At 47.1% G+C, this 25567-nt stretch overlaps 1 protein-coding gene across 3 annotated transcripts in view; it reads left to right on the top strand.

Annotated features, from left to right (window-relative positions):
- The window catches only part of LOC124605450 (ubiquitin-conjugating enzyme E2 W), a 109157-nt gene that overhangs the window by 957 nt on the left and 82633 nt on the right, over window positions 1–25567 (top strand). For all 3 annotated transcript variants that reach the window (XM_047137129.1, XM_047137131.1, XM_047137130.1), the window contains exon 2: window positions 8753–8844. In XM_047137129.1, the coding sequence (XP_046993085.1) occupies window positions 8753–8844 (92 nt within the window). The remainder of the gene's footprint in view (window positions 1–8752; window positions 8845–25567) is intronic.

The raw sequence follows: 25567 nt of genomic DNA, 5'->3' as shown, positions 1-25567 counted from the left end.
GGAAGCGTACAGGTTCTAATATAGCCCTAATAGTCTTGTCTTTGGATTGTTAAAATTGTATTATGTAGTTCTAAAATATGTAACTCACACTCAAAAATATATGAATTATTTCCATTAATATCTTGTATTTAATGAATAAAAGATTTGTAGAATGTCTACCATTGCCATTACTCTGACTACCTTTTTGTCCATTACAAAAATATCATTTTCTTGCTTTGCACCCACTGTATTAAACCATGTATTTGAACACACTGAAAAATTTATATGTTTTTATATACTCATAAAGTGATACATTTCTTCAACATATGTATTATTCTTGACAAGTAACTGTTACGATCTTTTACAAAACCCAAAGAAATTCTGGTCAAATGTAAAGACTGTTTAGTGGCACAAAAGTTAGTGTGCAGTCCCTAGCGAATGAGACAAGAACTGGAATTGAAGGTAGCAAAGCAAAAACTGAAATGCTTAAGTCCATTTTCAAATATTCTTTTACAAAGGAAAACCTGGAGAATTGCCCCAATTTAATCCTCATTGTACTGAAAAGATGGATGAAATAGTGTCAGTGGTATTGAGAAAAAGCTGAAATCATTGAAACTGAACAAAGCTCCAGGGCCCAATGGAATCTCTATAAGATTGTATACTGAATTTGCTGCTGAGTTAGCCCTTCATCTAACAATAATCTATTGTAGATCCCTTGAAGGAAAAAAAGATGCACACTTCTTGGAAAAAAAGCACAAGTCATAGGCCTAATTATATCTATCCAATTAAATTAGTTTGTCAAAAATTGATTGCTTTCATTCTTATAGATATGAAGGTGAGCTCTTCCTTTGATGACCCAATGTCTTCACAAACTTCTCTGGCTCTACTGTGTTCTTCACCAACTCTCCTTCCTCACACAGTGCATAGGTTACGTCATTAATGGTTCAGCAGTTGTCATTTCAGCACCAGGGCACATTGCACACTCCTGCAACCAACACTTATCTTGCGGCTCTTGACATATACATAAAAGAATCAGATCCATCTCTGCTGTGTACTTCTTTCTTGTGACACTGCTGATGGTGAAACAAACAAGTTTGAAATTTATGCAGTAAATGTGTGTGCATACTTCCTTCACTGAGCTAAGAATGGTGGTGTATTACTGTAAAGATTCTGCATCAAACAAATATGTTTGTCTCCAATGCCTCATCCCACCCAAATGACGCAGACCCACCTTTTATCTTCTTCCTAAGATCGACAAACCCAATCATCCTGGTCGTCCTATAGTTGCTGGCTTCAAAGCACCCCCCAAACATTTGTCTGCCTTAGTTGATCAGCAGCTGCAACCCGTAGTACAAAGACTTCCCTCCTATATCAGAGATACCAACCGTTTCCTAGGTCGTCTGAAATTCGTGGCTGTCCTACTCCGTCCACACACTTTGCTTTTCACCAGTGATGCCACCTCTGTCTATACCAACATCCCTATGTACATGGTCGGTCTGCTGTTGAAAATCTCCTCAGTCAGTGGCCACCGTATTCCAAACCCATGAAGTCCTTCGTACTCATCTTAATCAACTTTTTATATTGACCAACTACTACTTCACCTTTGAGGGGCAGACTTACAAACAGATCAGGGATACGGCCGTGGGAACCAGGATGGCCCCTTCCTATGCCAACCTTTTCCTGGGTCGCTTGAAAAGGGACTTTCATTGGATACATAAGTCTACAGGCCCTGGTTTGGTGTAGTACAATTGATGACATCTTTACCATATGGACTCATGGTGTGACTGACCTGTTAAAATTCCTGGAATCTCTGAATACCTTCTCCCATTCAAATTTCATGTGGTCATATTCCGAATCCCATGCCACTTTCCTTGCTGTTGATCTCGTCGTCACCAGGTGCCAGCTACGCACTTTTGTCCACATTAAACCTACTAACAAACAACAGTACTTACATTTCGAAGTTTCCATCCTTTCCATGTCAGACATTCCCTCCCATACAGCCTTGACATTCGAGGCAAACATATTTGTTCGGATGCAGATACTGTACAACGATACACCACCATTCTCGCCTCACCTTCGCCTTCATTGGACATAACTACCCCCAGCCTAGTTCCAACCATCACACCCAATCCTGGCACTGCTGACCCCTAAAAAAAAAAACCTTTGGAGCACACCACTTATCTCCCTACCCTACCCTATGGCTCCTGCCCCTGTGACTGTACACACTGCAAGACTTGCCCAATGCACCCTCCTACCACCACCTATACCAGCCCTGAAAGTGGCAAAAGCCGGCCGCGGTGGCCGTGCGGTTCTAGGCGTTGCAGTCCGGAACCGCGGGACTGCTACGGTCGCAGGTTCGAATCCTGCCTCGGGCATGGATGTGTGTGATGTTCTTAGGTTAGTTAGGTTTAAGTAGTTCTGAGTTCTAGGGGACTGAAGACCTAAGATGTTAAGTCCCATAGTGCTCAGAGCCATTTGAACCAAAGTGGCAAAACCTATACAACCAGAGGGACAGCTACCTGCAAAACGACTCATATACCAGCTGTTATGTAAACACTGTTCAGTCTTTTACATTGGCATGACTACAATCAAATTATTAATTAGGATGAATGGTCATAGGCAGAGGGTGTATACTGGCAATACACAATATCCTGTTGCAGAGCATGCTCTACAACATGGTAATTGTGATCTTGGTGGCTGTTTCACCACATGTGCCACCTGTATTCTTCCCCCAGGCACCAGTTTCTCAGAACTCCTCAGGTGGAACTAGCACTACATGACCTCGGTTCTCACCCCTCTCGTGGCCTTAATTTACATTAATTTCTTCCAGCTCAGAATTTCTTCACAGTAACTACTCTTTTCTTCACTCTGTTTTAGTTGTCTACATCTTTCATTGCCTTACCCATCTATCTTTCACCCCCCACCTCCCCGTTACTTACAATGCACTTAGCTTTTCACTCTTACTAACTCATGCACGATGTTTCAGCAGTAATCTCTGTCTTGCATATTATTCTGTCTTCACCTTTAAGCTCTCAGGTTTTCAAATCTTGTCTGATGCAGTCTCCAATGATCAGTCTTTCCTTCTTGTCCCGTCCAGTAAGTCTCTCCTGACCCATGGTTCTGAATAACTCTCCTGAAATATACTCCTTTTCCTAGATGTCTCCAGTTCTTTTCCTTCACCCCTCTTTATTCCCCTTCAACCCTTTTGCCTGAAGAAGGAGTCACAGGCTCCGAAAGCCAGCCTAATTATAACTTGCTTTTATGTGTGCGTTCTGCCGGCACTTGGTGAGTAGAATTTCTTATCTATCCAATTAAATTATTTCACCCTCATATCTCGATTATTCATAGACAGGTCATAGCAGAAGTAAAATCAGCCACATCCAAGAATACTGACACATTAGTTCTTCATTTCGACTTTGCTGAGAACTGGTCAGTTGCTTTGCAGAATTAAATTCAAAGTTACCACTGGCACACATCACACATATCAGTATTCTCATGGGATGCTCATTTCCTTGAAATACCGCACTGTTTTGCTATTGCCAGTGACGATCTCATTCATGACAGTCCACATGCATGTGCTACGCTGTCAGCATGATGATCGATGACACAGAATCTAGAGACCATGCATTTTGTAAACGTGTATGTGTCTGATGGTGTAGTATCTCATTTTAAGAACTGCTTTCAGCCTTATGAGCTTGGTGAAGACTGTAGTACTGGAATTAAGAAGAGAAAAAAAAATCTATATTTTCAGCAATTGGCCATGGAAAAAGTGCATGTGAAGGGGCAGGAGATCTCTGTAGATATCTTGCAACAATATTTAATCTCCAGCAAGAAACTGTTGAACTGAGAGATGCTACTGGATTTGTACACACCACATCAACATTAGTAACAAACATGAAACTCTTAATTCTAAATGAAAGTACATTAAGGGACTTCTGTTTTGAAAAAGAGAAAAGAATGGTCTGCTATGAAACCTGTGGTAGGAATTCAATCAAGTCACTACTGGGTTGCATACCAGAATATCACATACATTGCAAGACCTGTTCTCCATTAAACGCAACCTGTTACTGTGTGTGACAGGCAGAGACCGCACTGTACATTAAAAGACTTTGCAGTGAGCCAAATCATTTCTCGTGTGTATGACAATCAGTGGTGATTGTGACAGACAATAAGTCTCTCTCATGAGCTGCTCCTTTGACAGCTTGTGGTCCTGCTATTGCTTTCAAATGGCTGTCACCAAATGAACTCTTCTCAATAGTGCAGTGTTGATTGTTACATTGTAGGCAATTTTAATTCATGGAAAGTCATGAAGAAGTGAAATCATGACAGAGGACAATAATAATTAGTGAACAATATTGTAAAAAGAAAGGTGGCTATAAATATTCTATATGTCATTTTTGTTATAAAATGCTTTCGAACAAAATTGTGAATGGTTTTCTCACTCCCTTTTAATGTTGTAAAGTAATTATTTTGATTCATAAATACCAGTTTTACATGACATTTACTTAAAATTGAGTGGTCAGTAAGTATTTAAATGTCCATGATTTTTTTGACCTTGAGAGTAAAGCTAGGTATACCTAAAAAAATTTCTAACATTTTGTACTCTGATTGTACATTTCCTGAGTACAATGACCAACTAATGTACCATGAAACTTTTGAGCATTTAGGATGGGGGCTTTGGAGAAAATAATTTCTAAATAGCCAAAAAATATCACATTCTTTCATCTTTATGTCCAGATATTTTGACAGTTCCAGAATTTCATGCATTAATGTCATAGCTGATAGCAGTCCTTCCATTTTATCATTTCTCAAGACAGTTAACATCTTGTGACTATCCATATTTTCGAACTATAATTTTGAATTTTCCAAAAGGTTACAAATTTTCATAGTTTATTATTCCAAAAAATGAAAAAGAGCTCAGAAGTGTGTATATATTAATCACGTCTCACAGTGTTGGGAGCAAAGTATTAATTGAAAATAAATTCAGATATCTATCACTTTTGGTTTCTTTATTACAGTTTTTCAATTTTCTCTTTCGTTACATTATTTTCACAAACACTGTCATTTAGAGAGGTTTGTAGCATTTCAACAAATCGTCAGAAAACCAAAATATTGTACTTTTCAAGAGGTGTCATGTGGAACTTCATTTTTTCCTGCAAACTTTGAAATAGTGATGTGACACGTTCACTGTTGACCAGTACGATTTGAGATGAAATCGCTAATGAGTTCATTGAATCGTCTCTCACAAGTATTATTATGGACATCCCCACGAAGGGTCACTAGCCCACAACTTCATTTAGATTTATCCTTCAGGCCAAAAGACATAAAAGACCCATTTATTTTATGATTACTATTCAGTGATCAACTAATTCCAGAGTTTAGAAATAATTTACAATGATCAGTCATGTATTAAGGGCCAAACTGTCTATACCTACATGCACATGTGGTGGTGAACAACAGTCGAGTTTTTAGAGTTTTCCTGTCCTGCGTACACAACTCTTTCTTATTTACAGCAAGTCTCTGAGGAGTTTACAAGATTTAACTTACAGCTGTCCCCAACAGCCACTGCATCATGGTTTGTAGCTTTAAAACACGGGAAAGTAGATCATAATTCTACAGATGTGTAGCCATGTCAGAATTGCAGGAAACAAACTCACACATATCATTTAGTTAAAGAGGCTACCAAAAAGGATGTGCTAGAATTAAAGTTACTGGACCCTGACTTGTGGAGGAACCTTTACCAAAACTTCCAGTGCCATTGAATAGGAAGTGGTATGGTGTAGCTACTACTTATAAACTGCTCATCATAAAATACAGTAATGCCTGTCTTATGTGGTACACAGAAGTGTGAATTTTACCATAAGATAAATAAGATTTTCATGATCAGGTTCATAGTCAGGGGTCGTTATCTGCTGTGCATTGGATATCATTGTACAGAACATGTATTATAATTGTGGAACATGCTTTATGTTCATGTATTATGACTTTTTGGAGAACAAAAATATCGTCTGTAAAAATCAACATGCATTTTGCAAACAAGATGTTGTGAAACTCAGCTCACTTGTTTCATCCATGAGATCCAGAGGAACATAAATATTGGTGTTCAGGTTGATGCAAACATTGGCGTTCAGGTTGATGCCATGTTTCTTGACTTCAGAAAGGCACTTACTACGCTCCCACACAGTCATTTAATGAAAAAATACAAGCTCACTGAATAGTGAACCATAATTATGACTGGATTCAGGACTTCACTGCAGAAAGAACTCAACTTGCCACTCAACAGAACAAAATTGACAAATACAGAGGTAATTTCAATAGTACCCCAGGGAAGGATTGTAGGACTATTACTATTGACAATATACAGGGTGTACATAAAATCCAGGAGCACTTTCAATTATTTATTGCACAACAACTAAACAGTGTACAGATGTAATACATATTGCATTTCGAAGAGAAACTCTGAAAGTGTTTTTACAAACATTTGTTATGTGAACTATGAGTGACCCAGCAGATGTCAGTATGATGATCAAATTCTTGCCATACCTGTCCCAGCGTGGTATCATCGACTGTGGCAGTCGCTTCCCATATTCTCTCCCGGAGCTCTGCTACATCACATGGTAGAGGTGATACATACACCAGCTCTTTAATTTGTCCCCACAGAAAAAAGTCACACGGAGTGAGATCTGGTGATCGGGGAGGAAATTTCGTGAAACAGCTGTCCCCTTCTGTAGCACGGCCGATCCATTGATGCGGCAGCTCCGTGTTCAGGTACCCACGAACTTCACGATGATAATGGGGTGGAGTCCCATCCTGCTGAAAGATGAAGTCGCAGGACTTTACACACTGTCATTGGAGGCATTTAAAGTTCATGGGATGTATGACGCCCCAGTTTTTGTGGACTCCTTATGAATGTCTCTTGTATGCACTCCACATTCACTTCAGTGACACTGGGACATCCACTTCTCTTTGCTGGGCACAAGCAACCCATCGTAACAAAATTGTTGTGCCAATGGTAAATGGCCTTCCTTGTTGATGGCTTCTTAATATACTTGGTTTAAACATCCATTGAACAGCTGTAGCACACTTGTTTTTGTCAAACTCCAACACACAGAAAACTCGCTCCGCACTTGATTCTGCGATGTTTGCGACTGGCACTAACTATCAACAAATTACCAAACTACGCTGTGGCAGTATACATGGGGGGGAAAAAAAAAACAACTTTCAGGATTTCTCTTCAAAATGACATGTGTATGATATCTGAACAATGTTTGGTTCTTGTGCAATAAATGATTGAAAGTGTTCCCAGACTTCTATGAGGCTTTTTGCAGATGATGCTGTTGTCTTAAAGAAGGTAGCAACACCAGAAGACTATAGCGAACTGAAAGAGCTGCAGAGAATTTTTGATTGTTGTAGGAATTGGCAGTTGAGTCTCAACATATTAAACACAAATAGGTGAAGAAATACATTACTTTATTGGCAACAAATCACTACAATTAGTAACTACCATAAAATACTGTCCAGAGTGAACTGAAGTGGAATGACCACATAAAACAGGTAGTCAGAAAACATGCCAGACTAAGATTTGTAGCAATAATCTTCATCAAATAAAACACGTGTTCAACCACTCTTATGTATTGCTCATCAGTCTGGGGCCCTTCACGGGTTGGATGAATAAAGATAGACAACATGATGAAGACTAGAACATTATGTCACTGAATCGTGTAGTAGTTGCAAGAATGTTGTGGAAATGTTCAACAAACTCCAGTGGGAGACTCTACAACAGGGGAATTGTACTTCTCAGAGAGTTTTGCTATTGAAATTCATAGAAAGCATGTTTTGGGAAAAGTTAGGCCATCGTATTACTTCCTTGCAAAATGACCACAATATGAAACATGAGAAATTATAACTAATACTGATGTTTACTGACAATAAATCTTCCTGCATGCCATTCATAACAGGAACACGGTAAGGAAAGAACAGATAGTGGTGCTAGAAATAGTCTGCATACTACAGAATAGTCAGAGTCTCAATGCAATATTTGTGATGCTACAAGCTTGATCTACTTGTTTGTCACATCACTTATCAGACATTTCACTTTTTGTCACTTGACTGCTAGTATGAACAGAAATATATTGGCAAAAATGTCTCATTAATAGACACTCCATTCCATGTTGTGAAGTGTGGAAGCTCTTAGTTCAGATCTATCTTGTGTCATAAAATATGCTTTTTGTAGCAGTGATTTGTCCAAATTTTTCAAATTTCAGTCATTTAGTTGTGATTCCATTGGTCGTATGTGGCAACTATTCCATGTTCTCCTATAGGTGCTACAGTTTTCTATTCATCAACAAAATTTTAAAATTCTATCAAGCTGGCACCCATGATGTTAAACGTAGACAGCCAAGCAAAATGAGGATTATAGTGAAGAATTTAGAGGTATTAAATGAAACATGCAGATGACAAGAATGTTGTTTGTTTGCAGGAACATAGGAAGTAGTGATTTATATGTGAAGTAGTGATTAGCAGGCACATGGAAGTCTTCATAGAGGCAGAAGTCTGGTGGATAAGAGATTTGACTTTCACATGTCATTTTTTGGGCCAGGCTTTCTCAAATTGGGGAAGCCATGTAAAACAATCAATTTTTAATAGTTAGAACCATTTTTCTGTTTTTATATTATTTATACTGTATGAGTGATGATTAATTTCTTACCTTTCATCATGTGTCTTAAGAACTGTTAAGAAAATATCTAAAGTTGACTCCCATCTTCTGTTTCAGAGACGCCTTCAGAAAGAACTTATGTCACTTATGAAAGAGCCCCCTCCAGGAGTTACTGTAGATGCTGAAGGAGCAGGACAGAACCTCAATCAGTAAGTTCAAATGTATTAAAAAACAAAACAAAATTACACTTCATGAAGAGTTATTACAACAACCCGGTACTTCTCTTAAAGAGATGCAATTCCAAGAACTTCCAGTAGCCACTTTTAAAAGTAGAAAAAACTGTTCCCAGTTGCCAGGTAATCTTCTATCACATTCCTTTCTCTTCTGTCATGAGATCTGTATTCTCAACTTCTCTTCTTTGTGCAAATTGCAAGTTTTTTATATTAATGAAATGTTTAAATAATCTACACACTGCTGATTTAAAACTCTCACCTCATATATTGTGATATTATCCTTTCTAACATAAAAAATCACTTCGTTTCATCTCATCAGTATGGTGGAAAATGACCACTTATTTTTTCTCTGTGAGCTGCCACCAAACTCTCCCTCCCCTCCCTTCCCCTCCTCTCCCCTCACTCACTCACAGCTCCCCTCCCCTCCCCACCCCACCCCACCCCTCCCCACCCCTCACTCACTCACTCACGGCTCTTTGGTGAGTGTGTGCTTGGCTACCATGGTGCCCCAGCCTTTGCAGCACTGCATCCTCTTTCTTTGCTGCAAACCTACACTTAGACCATCTCTTACCAGCTCTGACTTTCAATCAGATGGTCCTTTTGGTGCAGACCCATCGTGGAATTTGTTCATGATTTTGGTCTCGATTTCCAGTTTCGCTCTTGGTGTTATCTTCACCTTCCATTAACCATTATATTGTGCCCATTATTGGGTTTCACCTGCCATCTTTTCAACATTTTACATTAGTGTGTGTTGTGCAGTGAAGGTTGCCCACTGTGGTGTATGTTCTGTCTCCATGCCCTTCCACCCTGGCACCCTTCCTCCTGGTTGTCGTGCACCCAAATCCTGGCATGGTAGCCATCTCACTGTGTGATTGGGAGGGGAGGGTTGTCAAGAACCTGCACGATGGTAGCCTCCTGACGTGCAGGGCTCATACTGTAGGTGCCTCCACTGTACTCCCCCCATGTATGCCTTGAAGTATGTGCCCATCATGACAGGGGCACGCGGAATCCCGGCGGTGGATTACTGGCCAAGCAGCCATTGCTGTGGCTGGGTGGCACCCTTGGGGAGTGCCCCCATTCAGAGTGGGTGACACCATGGCAGATAGTTCGCACATGAAGCGACTTAAACTTTCTCCTGCTGGTTGTCACATTTCCCCAGCATTGTCTTTGCATGGAAATGCCTCGTATGATGCAACAAAGTACGATCCCAATGTGTTCCCTTCCCTGGCAACACTGTGGGAGGAACACAGGACTAGATGACAAGGGGCAAAATCCTATCCCCAATACCACATTTGTACCAGGACTGACGAGGACACATTTTTGGCAACAAAGTCTTTACTTTTTGTTTAGGGCAAATAATGGGAAGTAGCAGCTACCTCAAAGATAACTGGTGGTTCCCTTCTGATTAAAATGTTGTCTCCTGCCCAGTCACAGGCACTACTCTCTTGTGAAAAGTTGGGTAACATTCCTGTGACTGACTGTCACTACCCACAAGTGTCTCAATATGGCCCAGGGCATCGTCTTTCACTGTGATCTTTGGCAATATGACAATTAGCTGTGGGCCAGCTTAGAGAGCTAGGGTGTGCGCTTCATCTGTCATGTCAATTGGGGACCAAGAGAAAACGGAGATGGTACTGGGGCCTTCATCTTGGCATTTGAGGGTGATAAGTTGCCTGAGAAGGTCAAGGTGATGGTCTACCAGTGTGGCGTGAAACCTTATCTTCCTCCTCCTATGAAACACTTTGGATGTACAAACTTCTGACTTATGTCTTCCCGTTGTGCCAGCAACCCTGTCTGCAGGGATTGTGGACGTCTTCTGCACTTGAACATTCCATATGCCCCTCCCCCACCTGTGTAAACCTCGGTGAGCTCCACTCTCTCTGTTCACCAGAATGCTCCATCTTTAAATGTAAAAAGAAAATCCAAGAGTATAAGACTCTGGACAAGCTCACATATCAAGAGGCCAGAAAAAAGTAGGAGTGTCTTAATCCCATACAAATGACTTAGTCGTATGCTATAGCTTTTTACAGTGCTTTCATCTGTTGCCCCTCTTACAGTGAGCCCTCAAAGCTGCCCACTAATATCTGCCCCCCAGATGGCTGAAGGCCCCTTTGGTGCTTAAACTGCACTCGCTTTAGGAGCATTGACTCCCCACCTGCCGGGGATTCTGGTCCCCATCCCCTAGCTGGAGGTGCGTCATCCTCCTATGGCTTCTCTAGCTAAGAAGAGGTCCAGAGGGCCTCTACCTTCCATGGTTTATACTGCTCTATAGCCAGACAGGAGCCAGTGACTGAAGGAACCACAGGTTGTTGGCTGTGGACTTCTCGTTCTTTCTCGGTTTCTGAAAGTAATTTAGGGAAACCTTCTCAGTCCCCATATTATGAGGAGGAGGAGGAGGACAAGAATGACAAGAAGTAGTCCTCTGAGATGAAGGAAACTTTGGCGGCCCCCATGACCCTGTGCCTAATGTGGCAATCCCAGTGGCCCCTGAGGCACCAGATCTCCCCAGGCGGTGTGCTGCAGAACCTGTGTCAGTGGGATCCCCTGACGTCTCAACAGGTGGTAGCACATGACCCTGGGTCATGCCTCCCCCGCCCCCTCCCTCCCTGCCTCCCCTCCATGGTCGCGTCATGCCCCTACAGTAAACAGACAGTGGAACTACAAAAGATTTTTTCCACCAACTGGTTGAGCTATGGCAGCTTTTAAGCACTTACGCTGTATTCTGTATTGCCATCCAGCAACTCTGACCCCTGCCCATCATGGTCACTGAGATTATTTTAAGAATCATACCGACTGTGAGAGGGTATCAGGTGGAGTTTTTATGTACAAGGTGTGTTTAAAAAGAAACTGAACTTTTGCTGTACTAGCTTTATTGCTTATTAACATTTTAAGCACTGTCCCTTTCAAAATACCATATTTACTCGAATCTAAGCCGCACTTTTTTTCCGGTTTTTGTAATCCAGAAAACTGCCTGCGGCTTAGAATCGAGTGCAAAGTACACGGAAGTTCTGAAAAATGTTGGTACGTACCGCCACAACTACTTTCTGTCGTCAAATATATGTAGCGCTACGAAGGCGTGCTTCGCAAGCACAAAGATAAATACTGGCACCAAAACCTCTGTGTCAGTAAATAAATTAAAAAAAAGGTGGAAGACTAGCTTTTTTTCTCCGCCCCGAGTTTCGACCACTGCATATTCATACATTATCCAACGAAGTAAATACAAATTCCGTATTGTTCATCCTCGAATGTGGCAGCATTTCAATGTACTACGAAAATCCAACTGGAAAGACTGTTTGGGATGTTTGTCAATATGGCCAACACTGCGTTCTGAATTTTTTCCTACCTTTGAGAAGAAATGGTTGCTAATAGGAACTTTTATGAATTGTGAATCACATGCAGTATTCTCTTCACCATAAGAATAATACGAATATAAACATTTTGCCATGTATTCTTTCGTGTTTGCTGCTATCTCATTTTAATCCCGTCTGCCTAATAAACTACGAAACTAGAGTGAGACAACAGCAAACGCGGAAGAATATACATATCGTGTCATGTTTATATTCGTATTATTCTTATGCCTAATAGTGACACAGTCAGAAATGAAGCACGGCAATTGACTAGATTTTTAAATCTAAGATGACTAATTTCTGTGCAGATTGTAATGTACTAAAGAGGCGTCTGCAAAGATGGAAAAAATTTTCACTAAACTCTCGTTCCGAACATCTTCTATCATACGCAGTCTATTATTTGGTTCTTGTTGATCATTATCAAAGAAAGCAGCAGTGTAAGTAACAACAAATAGCAGTCTCTTGCCATTGTTTCGCTAATGAAATGATTCCTCTCTTTGTTTTTTTAATTGTAAGCGGCGGTTGCGTGCACAAAAGCAAGCCATGCCGCGAGTGGCGACAGGCCGTAAACCCTCATTATCAGAATGCGACAAACAATGTGTGACAGTACAGTAACGCATTTTCAGCTTTGAGTGACGGAAACACCTATAACAAAGAGAACGGCACTTATCAGATCAAAGAAAAATAAGCAAATCAATTCAAACCAGACGAAGCACGTGAAAAAGGAAGGGTAACCGTATAAATACTGACGGAGCGCCTGACGCATAGCAACGGCTACCTGGTAAAGCTTAACTGCTAAGCTTACGTCTCGAAACAAACTACTACAGCTGTATCGTCATTCATTCGACCTAAATTGTGTCTCATATTACAATGGATCAACTTTGTTTCGATTTGGAGGTGCGGCCTAAAACTTTTCTCTCCCTTTGAATTTCGAGTCTCAGATTTCAGGTGCAGCTTAGATTTGGGAAAATATTTTTTTTCTCGATTTCAAGTCTCATTTTTCAGGTGTGGCTTAGATTCAAGTGCGGCTTAAATTCGAGTAAATATGGTAGTCCCCTCTACTGACAGTATACCATTCCCATTGTGTCTTCCAGGTTTGGAATGCCTCCTGGACCACCTTTTGTGGGATAGTGCGCAGGTTTTTCATCACACCCACGTCTCTACGCCTGTTGTGATGTTCTCAAGAAAGTTTTCATTGTCGTTAACAGTGGCAAGCAGTTCCTCCCACATTTCAACATAGATGTGTTTCTGATCTTGTCAACAAGCGTGGTATGAATTTTGCACTGACATGATGCATCTACAGTTTTTCACTCAAAACTTGGTGGCATAATCCTTCACTGAAGCCGACCTCTTCAGCAACTTCCCAAATTGTTAAATGATGATTTCCGTGAATCACAGCACAAATGCTATCCACTTAGCTGTGATCTGTTGATGTGGAAGGGCGTCCAGACTTGGAATTGTCACAGACTGACATTCTCCCATATTGAAAATGTTTAAACTGCTTGTAGCACTACATGCAACTCGCACAGCCCTCCCTGTGCGCTTGGCTAAGCATTTGAAATGTCTCTGTGAAAGTTTTGCCAAGTTTGTAGCAAAACTTCACACATACACATTGTTCTTCAAGCTCCTTCATTGCACTAATCCGACGAGCAGGCTGTACACTTACTTACTTCAGCGGCTAATTGTCCAAGTGACACGAGGCAAATTGCAGTTAACTGTCTAAACCTGCTGCTAGGTGGTCTCAGTATCCACAGTGCGCTCTCTGATGGTTGATGCGTTATTTCAAAAGTTCGGTTTCTTTTTGAACACACCTCGTATCTGCTGGATCCTATATACAGTGACCTTGTGCCTCTAGATACACCTTTGAAGGCTGTGGCTGTTTGGGTAAGGACACATCAGGATTTTACCATTGTAATGTTTGTCTCCCTCTGATGCTGTCATGTCCCAGGACGTACGGTCTGCATTACTCTCTCAGCTCCCCCCACCGTTCCTAGTCTTGGGCGACTTCAAAGCCCGTAACTCTTTGTTTGGTGCTACAGTGATCACTTGGTGTGGTAAAGACATAGAATCTTTACTGGTAAGGCTTGATCTTTGCCTCTTGAACTCTGGTTCCAACATGCACTTCAGTGTGGCCCACAGAATTTATTCAGCGGCCATTGACCTTTCCTTTTTCAGCCCTCGTATTCTACCATCTATCCACTGTAAGGTTCATGACGACCTATGTGACAGTGACCACTAAACAATCTTGTCCCTCCCTCAGCATTGCAACCCTGGATGCGTACATATATGTGTTCTCTGTAATGCTGATGAGGATGTATTCATCACCGCTGTCACCCTTAGCTCCCCACCACAAGGCAGTATCAATGCAGCTGTTCAGCATACAACAGCAGCTGCTCTTTTGGCAGCCAACCAAGCCATTCTCTCTTCCTAGGAATCCCACTATTGGAAGATGGTGCCCTGGTGGATCCCACAGATTGCTGTGGCCATTAGAAATCGTAGGCAGGCTCTCCAACTCCATGAGAGGCACCCTTTACCGGAGCACCTCATTACTTTTAAACGGCTCTGTGCCCATGTCTGCTACCTCATAAAACAAGAAAAGCAAGAATCCTGTGAATGGTATGTTTCCATCATTGGATCATAGGTATGGGCAAAGATCAGACACCTCTACGGCTTCCAGTCCCCTGCAGGTCTATCAAGTACTTTAGAGGTGCTGTTTATACTGATCCTGACATATTGCCGAACGTTTTGCTGAGCATTATGCTCGCGCATCTGCATCTGAAAACTATGACCCCACCTTTTGGCTCATGACACTGAGGGTGGAGCGAATGTGCTTTTCTCTTAATACTTGTCACCTGGAGCCATATAATGCTCCATTCTTTGAGTAGGAACTCTCCAGTGCCCTAGCCCAGTGCCCTGATGCAGCCCTAGGGCCAGATTATATCCAAATCCAAATGTTGAAACATCTCTCAGTGGATTGTCAGTGTCACATCCTCGCCCTCTTTAAATGGATCTGGAATGAGGCCGAGTTCCCATCTCAGTGGTGAGAAAGTGGATAGTTTCGGTACAGAAACCGGGTAAGAACCCCCTTGACATAGATAGTTATCACCCAGTCAGTCTTACCAACATTCTCTGTAAGCTGCATGGTGAGCAAGCAGCTGTGTTGGCTCTTTGAGTCTTGGTGCCTTTTGGCGGCATCTCAGGGCGGTTTCAGCAAAGGCCGCTCCACTGCTGATAATTTGATTCAGCTGGAGTCAACCAGCCGGACGGCCTTTGCACTTCATCAGCACCTCATCACTATCTTTTTTTTTTTTTTACCTACAGAAGGCTCATGACATGACATCCTTACTATGTTAACATGAGTGTGGTCTCCGGGGCCCACCCTTTTTTTTTTTTTTTTTTTTTTTCTTCTTCTTCCCTATTCTTGCCTATTGTTCAGCATCACTCTCATTACTGTGGGTACAGGACCCCATTCATCATTTTGAGGTCGGTCTTTCGACAGGAGCCTTCTGAACTAGCCTTGTGAACAGCCTATCAGTAGAGTTCCTCCATTACCTATCAAGTGCCAGCAACAGCAGCTGAATTATGCTACATGTATTTTCTGTATCTCTGAACATCCCAACTATCATGTCTTTTTTCCTGGAAGGAAGCTCCACCTCCCATAACAGCGACCCAGAACTGGGTTTACAATCTCTCAACACCTCCATTGTGTCTGTTCGGAACTGCAGCTTCCTCAACTGTTGCCTCTGGTCAGTGAGCAATCGCATCTGCCCCCATGGCTTGTGCCCCGACCTCAGATTTGTCTCAAAGTTTCATTTGGGCCAAAAGATTCATAGAACTTAAAATTTTTCCCTGCCTAGTCTTGCCTGCCCTTGAAATGTATCCAGATGGGAAGTGGTATTCACAGATGGTTCAACAGTCAATGGATGAACAGTCATTGCATACACACATGCATGGTGCAGTGAACTTCACTCTCAGCCAAATGGCCATAGTGTCTTCACTGCTAAATGGATGAATAGTCCTTAGCCATGTTCAGTCTTGCATTTACAAGAGTATCCTAATCCATAGTGACTTCCTTAGCGGACTTCAGACTGTGGACCAGTGCTACCCTAATCACCGACTGGTTACTGTTATCCAGGATTTTGTCTCTGACCTCCATCAAACTGTATAGACAGTCATTTTCATTTGCACCCCCGGTCATGTTATGAGTTTGGGAAATGAATGAGCTGACCAGTTGGGCAAGCTGGCCACAAGGATGTCAATTCTGGAAAATGGGGTCTCACAACTGACCTTCGTTTTATATGCCAATGATTGCTGAAAGACGGAAGTTCAGAATGGGCTGCCCCGATCTCCCCAAACAAACTGAAAACAATTTATGAGACCATGACCCCTGAAATCTTTCCCCGTGTGCTTATCGAAAGAAATTCTCCATCCTCTGTTGACTTCGCATGAGCCCTACTTGGCTGACCCATGGGTGAGTTGATGTAGCATCTTAATCTTCCTGATGGCCTATTAATACTTAATCTGGTGTTACATTTTGCTTCCAAAGGTAGTTTCTATTCATCCATGTCAGGTAGGGCTTATTGGCTGCATTGATTACCTGAGGGGTTGGTGGGGCACTCCAGTCTCCTCCCTACCCCCTCTGCCACAGGTGTCTCTTGTCAGCCTTGATCAGTGGCCCACCCTGACCTATACCCTTCCCATCTTATTCTTCTCTTTAGTCGTTTTTATTTCTTGATATTAATGCCAGGTCTTGACCGAATTTGTCTGTGCTGTATTTTGTCTGACCTTTTATCTCAGTCTTTTTTAGTGTTAGTTACACTTAGCCTTTCCGGAATTTGCCTTTCACTTCCTTACTTTGATGGCCACACTTGCTTTCTCACGTAATGGTTCATCGGACTGACGACATTGCATTATAGTCCATTTCACTCCAAACTGACCAACCAACAATCTCTCTCTCCCACTCCCCCCCCTGCTGCTCTCTCCCACCCCCCCACCCCCTGCTGCTCTCTCCCACCCCCCCCCACGCCGCTCTCTCTCGCTCCCCCCCCCCCCCCGCCGCTCTCTCTCGCTCCCCCCCCCCGGCCGCTCTCTCTCGCTCCCCCCCCCCGGCCGCTCTCTCTCGCTCCCCCCCCCCGGCCGCTCTCTCTCGCTCCCCCCCCCCCCCGGCCGCTCTCTCTCGCCCCCCCCCCCCGGCCGCTCTCTCTCGCCCCCCCCCCCCGGCCGCTCTCTCTCGCCCCCCCCCCCGGCCGCTCTCTCTCGCCCCCCCCCCCCCGGCCGCTCTCTCTCGCCCCCCCCCCCGGCCGCTCTCTCTCGCCCCCCCCCCCCGGCCGCTCTCTCTCGCCCCCCCCCCCGGCCGCTCTCTCTCGCCCCCCCCCGCCGCTCTCTCTCGCCCCCCCCCGCCGCTCTCTCTCGCCCCCCCCCCCGCCGCTCTCTCTCGCCCCCCCCCCCCGCCGCTCTCTCTCGCCCCCCCCCGCCGCTCTCTCTCGCCCCCCCCCCCCCGCCGCTCTCTCTCGCTCGCCCCCCCGCCGCTCTCTCTCGTTCCCCCCCCCCCCGCCGCTCTCTCTCGCTCCCCCCCCGCCGCTCTCACTCGCTCGCCCCCCCCCCCCCCGCCGCTCTCACTCGCTCCCCCCCCCCCGCCGCTCTCTGTCGCTCCCCCCCCGCCCCTCTCTGTCGCTCCCCCCCGCCGCTCCCCCCGCCGCTCCCCCACCGCCGCTCTCTCTCGCTCCCCCCCCCCCCGCCGTCCGATCTCTCTCGCCCCCCCCCCCCCCCGCCGCTCAGCTATCTCTCGCTCCACCCCCCCCCCCCCCCCGCCGCTCCGGGCCTCTCTCTCCCTCTCCCTCCCCCCGGCCGCTCTCTCCCTCTCCCTCTCCCTCCCCCCGGCCGCTCTCTCCCGCTCCCTCTCCCTCCCCCCGGCCGCTCTCTCCCTCTCCCTCTCCCTCCCCCCGCCGCTCGCTCGCTCCCTCCCCCCATACCGCCCTCCCCCTCCCCTCCGCCCCCCTCTCCCCCCGCTGCCCTCCTCGCCCCACTCCCCCCGCTGCCCTCCTCCCCCCCACTCCCTCCCTCTCCACCCCGCTGCCCTCCTCCCCCCGCTGCCCTCCTCCCCCCCACTCTCTACCTCTCCACCCCGCTGCCCTCCTCCCCCGCACTCCCTACCCCCCCCCCCCCCCCCGCTGCCCTCCTCCCACCCCACTCCCTCCCTCTCCCCCCTGCTGCCCTCATCGAAAGACCTGCACCAGGCGAACGGTCTACCCGACGAGGGGCCTTAGCCACACGACATTTCATTTCATACCCCACTCCCTCTCCGTCTCCCCTGCACCCCCACCCCCGACACCGTCTAGGTCCCGCACGCCCCCCTCCCCCTGCCACTCCAATCTGCTCCCGTCCCCCCTCCTTCTCTCACCCCTCCCACACCCCCCCTACCCCCTCCCCCTTGCATACCCCCAACCCCTTCCCCTCGCCCACACCCCTACCCCTGCCCAGACCCCTACACCCCGGCCCACACCCCTACCCCGTCCCCCTCGTCCGCACCCCTACCCCGTCCCCCTCGTCCGCACCCCTACCCCGTCCCCCTCGTCCGCACCCCTACCCCGTCCCCCTCGTCCGCACCCCTACCCCGTCCCCCTTGCCCACACCCCTACCCCTCTGCCATCCCCTACTCTTCTGCCAACCCCTACCCTCACTCATACCCTACCCCTCTGCCAACCCCTACCCTCACTCACACCCTACCCCTTGTGCACCCCCCTACCCGCACTCACACCCTACACCTTGTGAACCCCCTACCCCCACTCACACCCTACACCTTGTGCACCCCCTACCCCCTCTCCCTTGCTCGCACCTACTCCCTCCCCCTCGATCTACCCCCTCTCGCACCTACTCCCTCCCCCTCGATCTACCCCCTCTCGCACCTACTCCCTCCCCCTCGATCTACCTCCTCCCGCTCACTCACCCCCTACCTCCTCCCGCTCACTCAGCCCCTACCTCCTCCCGCTCACTCAGCCCCTACCTCCTGCTGCTCACTCAGCCCCTACCTCCTCCCGCTCACTCAGCCCCTACCTCCTCCCGCTCACTCAGCCCCTACCTCCTCCCACACGCTCACCCCTACCCCCTCTTCCCACCTCCCCCTCTTCCCGCCGCCTGCCCGCTCTTCCCGCCGCCTGCCCGCTCTTCCCGCCGCCTGCCCGCTCTTCCCGCCGCCTGCCCGCTCTTCCCGCCGCCTGCCCGCTCTTCCCGCCGCCTGCCCGCTCTTCCCGCCGCCTGCCCGCTCTTCCCGCCGCCTGCCCGCTCTTCCCGCCGCCTCCCCGCTCTTCCCGCCGCCTCCCACCCCTCTCGCTGCTGCCCACCTCCTGTATGTGCGTCCTTTGCGGGTCCAGGGGTTAGAATAGGCCCTAGGTATTCACGCCTGTGTAAGATGCGATTTTCACGTTTCAGCGCTTGTGGTGGTGCCCTGTAGGGTTTGACCACCGTTTTCAAAATTTTCATGAAGAATGAGCCAATTGAGGAAGGGTACCTTACATGGTGCATTGTGTCCATCGTACTGAGACCTGTTGCAAGGTAATAGACTTGTTTGCTTGGTTGCTCCTGATACCCAGCATGGTAGCCAGCCCTTTATGGTTGGGCTGCCAAGTACCCTGTTGGTTGTAGCTACCTGGCCACACAGGGATCGCTCTGGTGATGCCTGCACCGTTAACCCTCCACATATGCCAGGGGTAGATGCCCATCCCCCCTGGGGCATTGGGGCTCTCAGCAAAGTAGGGCCCCTGGTCGGAGTGGGTGGCATCAGGGTGGTTGAAGCGTAGTACATCATCTCTCGCTGGTGGTCAAGCACCAGCAGTCTCTAAGCATTCACGGACTCAATTCATTGCACAGAAGTACGATCCCAGATTGTTCCCCTCCCTGGCCATACCATGGGGGGAATGTCAGGCTAAGCCTGGCAGCAGCTCTTATTGGCCCTGTACCTTGTATGTTTGAGAGCTGAGGGGAAATCTTTTACGATGATGAAGCCTCAGTTTTTTGTTGAGCATTTAGAGGACAAGTTTTGGGAGATGGAGGGCTTGTCCAAACTGAGATCTGGGTCAGTTTGGATCAAAACAGCATCCTCTTTCCAGTCAAGGGTGTTACTCGCTTGTGACAAGCTTGTGGATGTTTCTGTAACCATCACACCCCATAAGAGCTTAAATATGGTCGTATTTGTCTTTTGCAGTCAGACGATGAGCTGCGCCAATTTAGAACAGCGGGGTGCACATTTCGTTTGGCGTGTCCACTGGGGTTCGAAGGATAATCTGGTTGCCACCAGTGGCTTCATCTTGTCCTTCAAGTGTGATACATTACGCAAGAAGGTCAACGTGATGGCCTGCTGCTATGATGTAAAACCCTATATCCCCCCGCCAATGCAGTGCTTTAAATGTAGGAAGTTTGGTCATATGTACTACCAGCTTCACATGTCGAGATTGCGACACCCATTACATCCCAATTCTCCATGTGCCCCACCTCCCATCTGTGTCAGCTGTGTAGAGCACCATTCGCCTTGCTCACCAGACTGCAAGATTCTCCAGAAAGAAAGGAAAATCATGGAGTACAAGATCCTGGACCGACTGACCCATACTGAGGCTAAGAAGAAATTTGAACACCTACATCCTGTACGCATGACATCTTTTTATGCCGCCGCTACAACAGTTCTAGCCCCATCAGCTCCGCCAACCCTTGATGGTGGGGGGGCACTTCCCTCCCTGTTACTCCTGCACCACCTGTTTCAGGAGCAACACCCCTCCAACCATTGGGAATGTCCGTCCCCACTTCTAAGCTGGAGAAGTGTACATCTTCAGTTGCTCTCGCTAGGAATGGGTCTCTTGGGTATTTCCCTTCCCAGGTTTCTGCTAGTGGGAAAGACGACACCCTCCAGTGGCTGAAGAGCCCAAAAGCAGCTGGTCGCAGGGTTTCACACTCATCCTCAGTCCCGGAGACTGAATCAGTGAAGTCCTCCCAGCCAGGGAAACCCAAGGAGCAGCAAGAGAAATCCAAAAAGAAGGTCCCCAACACCAAGGGGATTGCCGTGGCTCCCACACCACCACTACCTCAAAGCTTTGCGTCTGCGGATGAGGTGGAGATTCTGGCGTCCACTGACAACCTAGATCTAGCCAGACCCTCAGACGAAATGGATATAGACTGCGCAGGCAAAAAGTCGTAAACTGCCTCATTGAATGTTCCATGCCTTCCCAGTCTCACAATGATGCCATCCTCCAGTGGAATTGTGGTGGTATTTCCACCACCTGGCTGAGCTACGGAAACTGTTAAGCTTTACATCTGCTTTCTGCATTGCCCTCCAGTAGACCTGGTACCTGGCAGTATGTACCCCCCCCCCCCCCCCCTCCCCCCCTGCCCTCCGCACTTATAAGGGATACTACAGGAGCTGTAGTGACTGTAATCGAAAGTCAGGTGGAGTTTGCGTTTATGTCCTAAACTCAGTCTGTAGTGAACCTGCGCCCCTTCAAACCCCTCTTGATGAAGCTCAGTTCAACCTCTGCCTCTTAAATACTGGGCCACACACTTCAGTGTGGCTCAAGGTAGTTACTCGGCCATTGATTTATCAGTTTACAGCCCAGGACTTCTCCCATCTATCCACTGGGGTGCACATGACGACCTGTGTGGTAGTGACCACTTCCCCTTGTTCCTGTCACTGCCCCGGCGTCAAGCTCACGTACGCTTGCCCAGATGGACTTTAGACAAGGCAGACTGGGAAACTTTCACCTCTGCTGTCACCGTTGAATCTCTCCCACACGGGAACATCAATGTGATGGTTGAGCAGGTGACTACAATCGTTTCTGTGGCAGAAAACGATCCCTCGCTCTTTAGGGTGCCTCCGGCGATAGACAGTCCCTTGGTGGTTGCCGGAAGTCGCTGAAGCAATTAAGGAGCATTGACGAGCTCTACAGTGGCATAAGCGGCATTCTTCCCTGCAGCACCTCATAGCCATTAAACGGCTCCGTGCTCGTGTTCACCAACTTATCAAATGACGTAAGCAGGAGTGTTGGGAGAGAGATGTCTTGACCATTGGGTGCCATGCATCACCTTCCAAAGTCTGGGCAAAGATCAAACGTGTTTTCGGGTACCAGACCCCAACAGGTGTTCCGGGTGTTAACATAAATTGCAAACACGATTGCTGTGCACTTTGCTTGAGCTTCTGTGTTGGAGAATTACCCCCCAGCCTTTCGCTGTCTCAAACGGTGGCTGGAAGGGAAAGTCCTCTCATTTACTACACGCCACAGTGAATCCTATAATGCACAATTTACTGAGTGGGAGCTCCTCATTGCCCTTGCACATTGCTCCAAAACAGCCCCTGGACCAGATCGGATTCACAGTCAAATGATTAAACATCTATCATCTGACTGCAAGCGACATCTTCTTGTCATCTTCAACCAGGTCTGGTGCGATGGCGACTTTCCATCGCAGTGGCGGGAGAGCAACATTATTCCGATGCTCAAACCCGGTAAAAACCCACTTGATGTGGATAGCTATCGGCCCATCAGCCTCACCAACATTCTTTGTAAGCTGTGTATGGTGTGTTGGCAGTTGGGTGGGGTACTGGAGTCACATGGCCTATTGGCTCCATGTCAGGGCAGCTTCCGCCATGGTCGCTGTACCAATGATAATCTTATGACCCTAGAGTTTGCCATCTGAACAGCCTTTTCCAGACACCAACACCTGGTTACCATCTTTTTTGATTTACAAAAAGCGTACGACACAACCTGGTGACATCATATCCTTTCCACATTATACGCGTGGGGTCTCTGAAGCCCACTCCTGATTTTTATCTAGAATTTCCTGTTGCTTCATACTTTCAAAACGATGCCTCCCATAGTTCCCCCCTTATCCAAGAGAATGGGGTCCCGCATGGCTCTGTATTGTCTCTCTGTTTTTAGTGGCCATTAATGGTATAGCAGCAGCTGTAGTACCATCTGTCTCACCTTCTTTGTATGCAGATTACTTCTGCATTTTATATTGCTCCACTAGTGTTGAGCCCACGGTTTCCAGCTTTCGGCCGCAAAGTTGTGTGTTATGCACTGTCGGCGTCATACCATTCATCTGGAATCCGAACTTTACCTTAATGGCGATCCAACTCACTGTAGTGGAGACATACGATTCTTAGGACTGGTTTTCGACTCCTGATTGACTTGGCTTCCTCTCCTTCGTCAGCTTAGGCGGAATTGCTGGCAGCACCTCAATATCCTCTGCTGCCTGAACAACACCAACTGCTGGCTGGATTGGCCGAGCGGTTCTAGGCGCTTCAGTCTGGAACCGCGCGACCGCTACGGTCGCAGGTTCGAATCTTGCCCCGGGCATGGATGTGTGTGATGTCCTTAGGTTAGTTAGGTTTGAGTAGTTTAAGTTCTAGGGCACTGATGACCTCAGATGTTAAGTCCCATAGTGCTCAGAGCCATTTGAGCCAACACCAACTGGAGTGCAGATCGCTCTACGCTGCTACAGCTCTACAGAGCCCTTGTTCAATCCCGCCTTGACTATTGGAGTCTGGTTTATGGTTCGGCGGCGCCCTCAGCTTTGCGTTTACTCGACCCAGTGCACCACTGTGGTGTTCGCCTTGTGACAGGAGCTTTTAGGACGGGTCCAGTGACCAGCATCCTTGTGGAAGCCGGAGTGCCTCCATTGCAAGTTAGGCATGCACAACTGCTGGCCAGTTACATAGCACATGTTTGTAGTTCTCCTGTGCATCCGAATCACTGTCTCCTTTTTCCCATCCACGGCGGTTCATCTCCCGCATTGGCGGCCCAGTCACGGCTTCCAATTGCAGTTCGTGTCCGATCCCTTCTTTCTGAACTGGAGTCCTTGCGTTTACCAAGTGTATTTGAGGTCCATTCATGTACATTTCCATGGCGTACACCTGGGCCGCAACTTCACTTGGTCGTTTCACATGGCCCTAAGGACTCAGTTAACCCAGCGGCTCTCCGCTGCCACTTCCACTCGATTCTTGACAAATACTGAGGCCACGAAGTGGTTTACTCCAACAGCTCGATGGCTGATGCTCACATCGGATTCGCAAATGTCCATGGAGGACATATTGAACAGTATTCCTTGCCCGATGGCTGCCGTGTTTTCACTGCCAAACCTGATGGCTATATCTCGTGCTCTTGAGCACGTCCGTTCATGCCCTGGGGAGGCGTTTCTTCTGTGTACTAACTCCTTGATCAGCTTACAGCTCTTGACCAGTGCTTCTGTCGTCATCCTTTGATAGCGACCATCCAGGAGTCCATCTACGCACTGGAATGGTCGTCTCGTTCAGTGGTGTTTGTCTGGACCCCAGGTCATGTTTGAATCCCAGGCAACGAAATTGCCGACAGGCTGTCCAAACCGGCTACATGGAAACCTCTTATGGAGATTGGCTCCTCTGGAAGTGACCTGCTTTCAGTACTATGCCGTAAGGCTTTGCGGCTTTCGGGGACAAAATGGCATAACCTCAGCACGCACAACAAACTGTGTGCCATTAAGGAGACTACGAATGTGTGGCAGTCCTCCATGTGGGCCGCTTGCAAGGACTCTGTGGTTCTCTGCCGGCTCCGCAATGGCCACACTCAGGTGACACACAGCTGCTTCGTGTGCCCTGATGACCCATCTCAGTGTTGGTGCGACACCCGGCTGACAGTGGCCCATATCTTGGTGAGCTGTCCTTTGGCTGCCCTGCGATGGACTCTTCAGTTACTGGACTTGTTGACATTAATTTTAGCTGATAATGCCTCATCAGCTAATTTAGTTTTACGTTTTATATGTTACGGTGCGTGTTATCATGCTATACAAATTTCAGCGCATGTCCTTTGTCCCTTAGTGTTCTCCACTCTAATGCTTTTTGAGTGGATGTTTTAATGTGTTGCAGAGTGACTGGCAGCTCTCTTGTTTTTACCCCTTCTACTTGTTTCTTGCTTCCCTCCATGTTTTTCTTAACTTGTTTTTGTCCATAGTAGTGTTGGTTGTTGTGTCGTTCTTCTGCTTCTTCCTTTCTTTGTTATTGTGCTGTAGGTCTCCATTCTTTTCATCTCTATATTGTGTAATTATTTTACTGGGAACAACAAACTGATGGCATCTCAGTTTGGTTCCTTCCCCCCTCTTTTTAACCAACCAACCTACCCTCTCTGCCCTGTCCTCCCCTTTACAACGCCCCCTCTCTCGCCGCCCCCCGCCGACTCTCGCCGCCCCCCGCCGACTCTCGCCGCCCCCCGCCGACTCTCGCCGCCCCCCGCCGACTCTCGCCGCCCCCCGCCGACTCTCGCCGCCCCCCGCCGACTCTCGCCGCCCCCCGCCGACTCTCGCCGCCCCCCGCCGACTCTCGCCGCCCCCCGCCGACTCTC

The sequence above is a fragment of the Schistocerca americana genome, chromosome 3 (genome assembly GCF_021461395.2).
Source record: "Schistocerca americana isolate TAMUIC-IGC-003095 chromosome 3, iqSchAmer2.1, whole genome shotgun sequence".
Lineage (NCBI taxonomy): Eukaryota > Metazoa > Arthropoda > Insecta > Orthoptera > Acrididae > Schistocerca > Schistocerca americana.
Note: the sequence above shows the minus strand (reverse complement) of the source record. Positions and strands in the feature narration are given on the sequence as shown.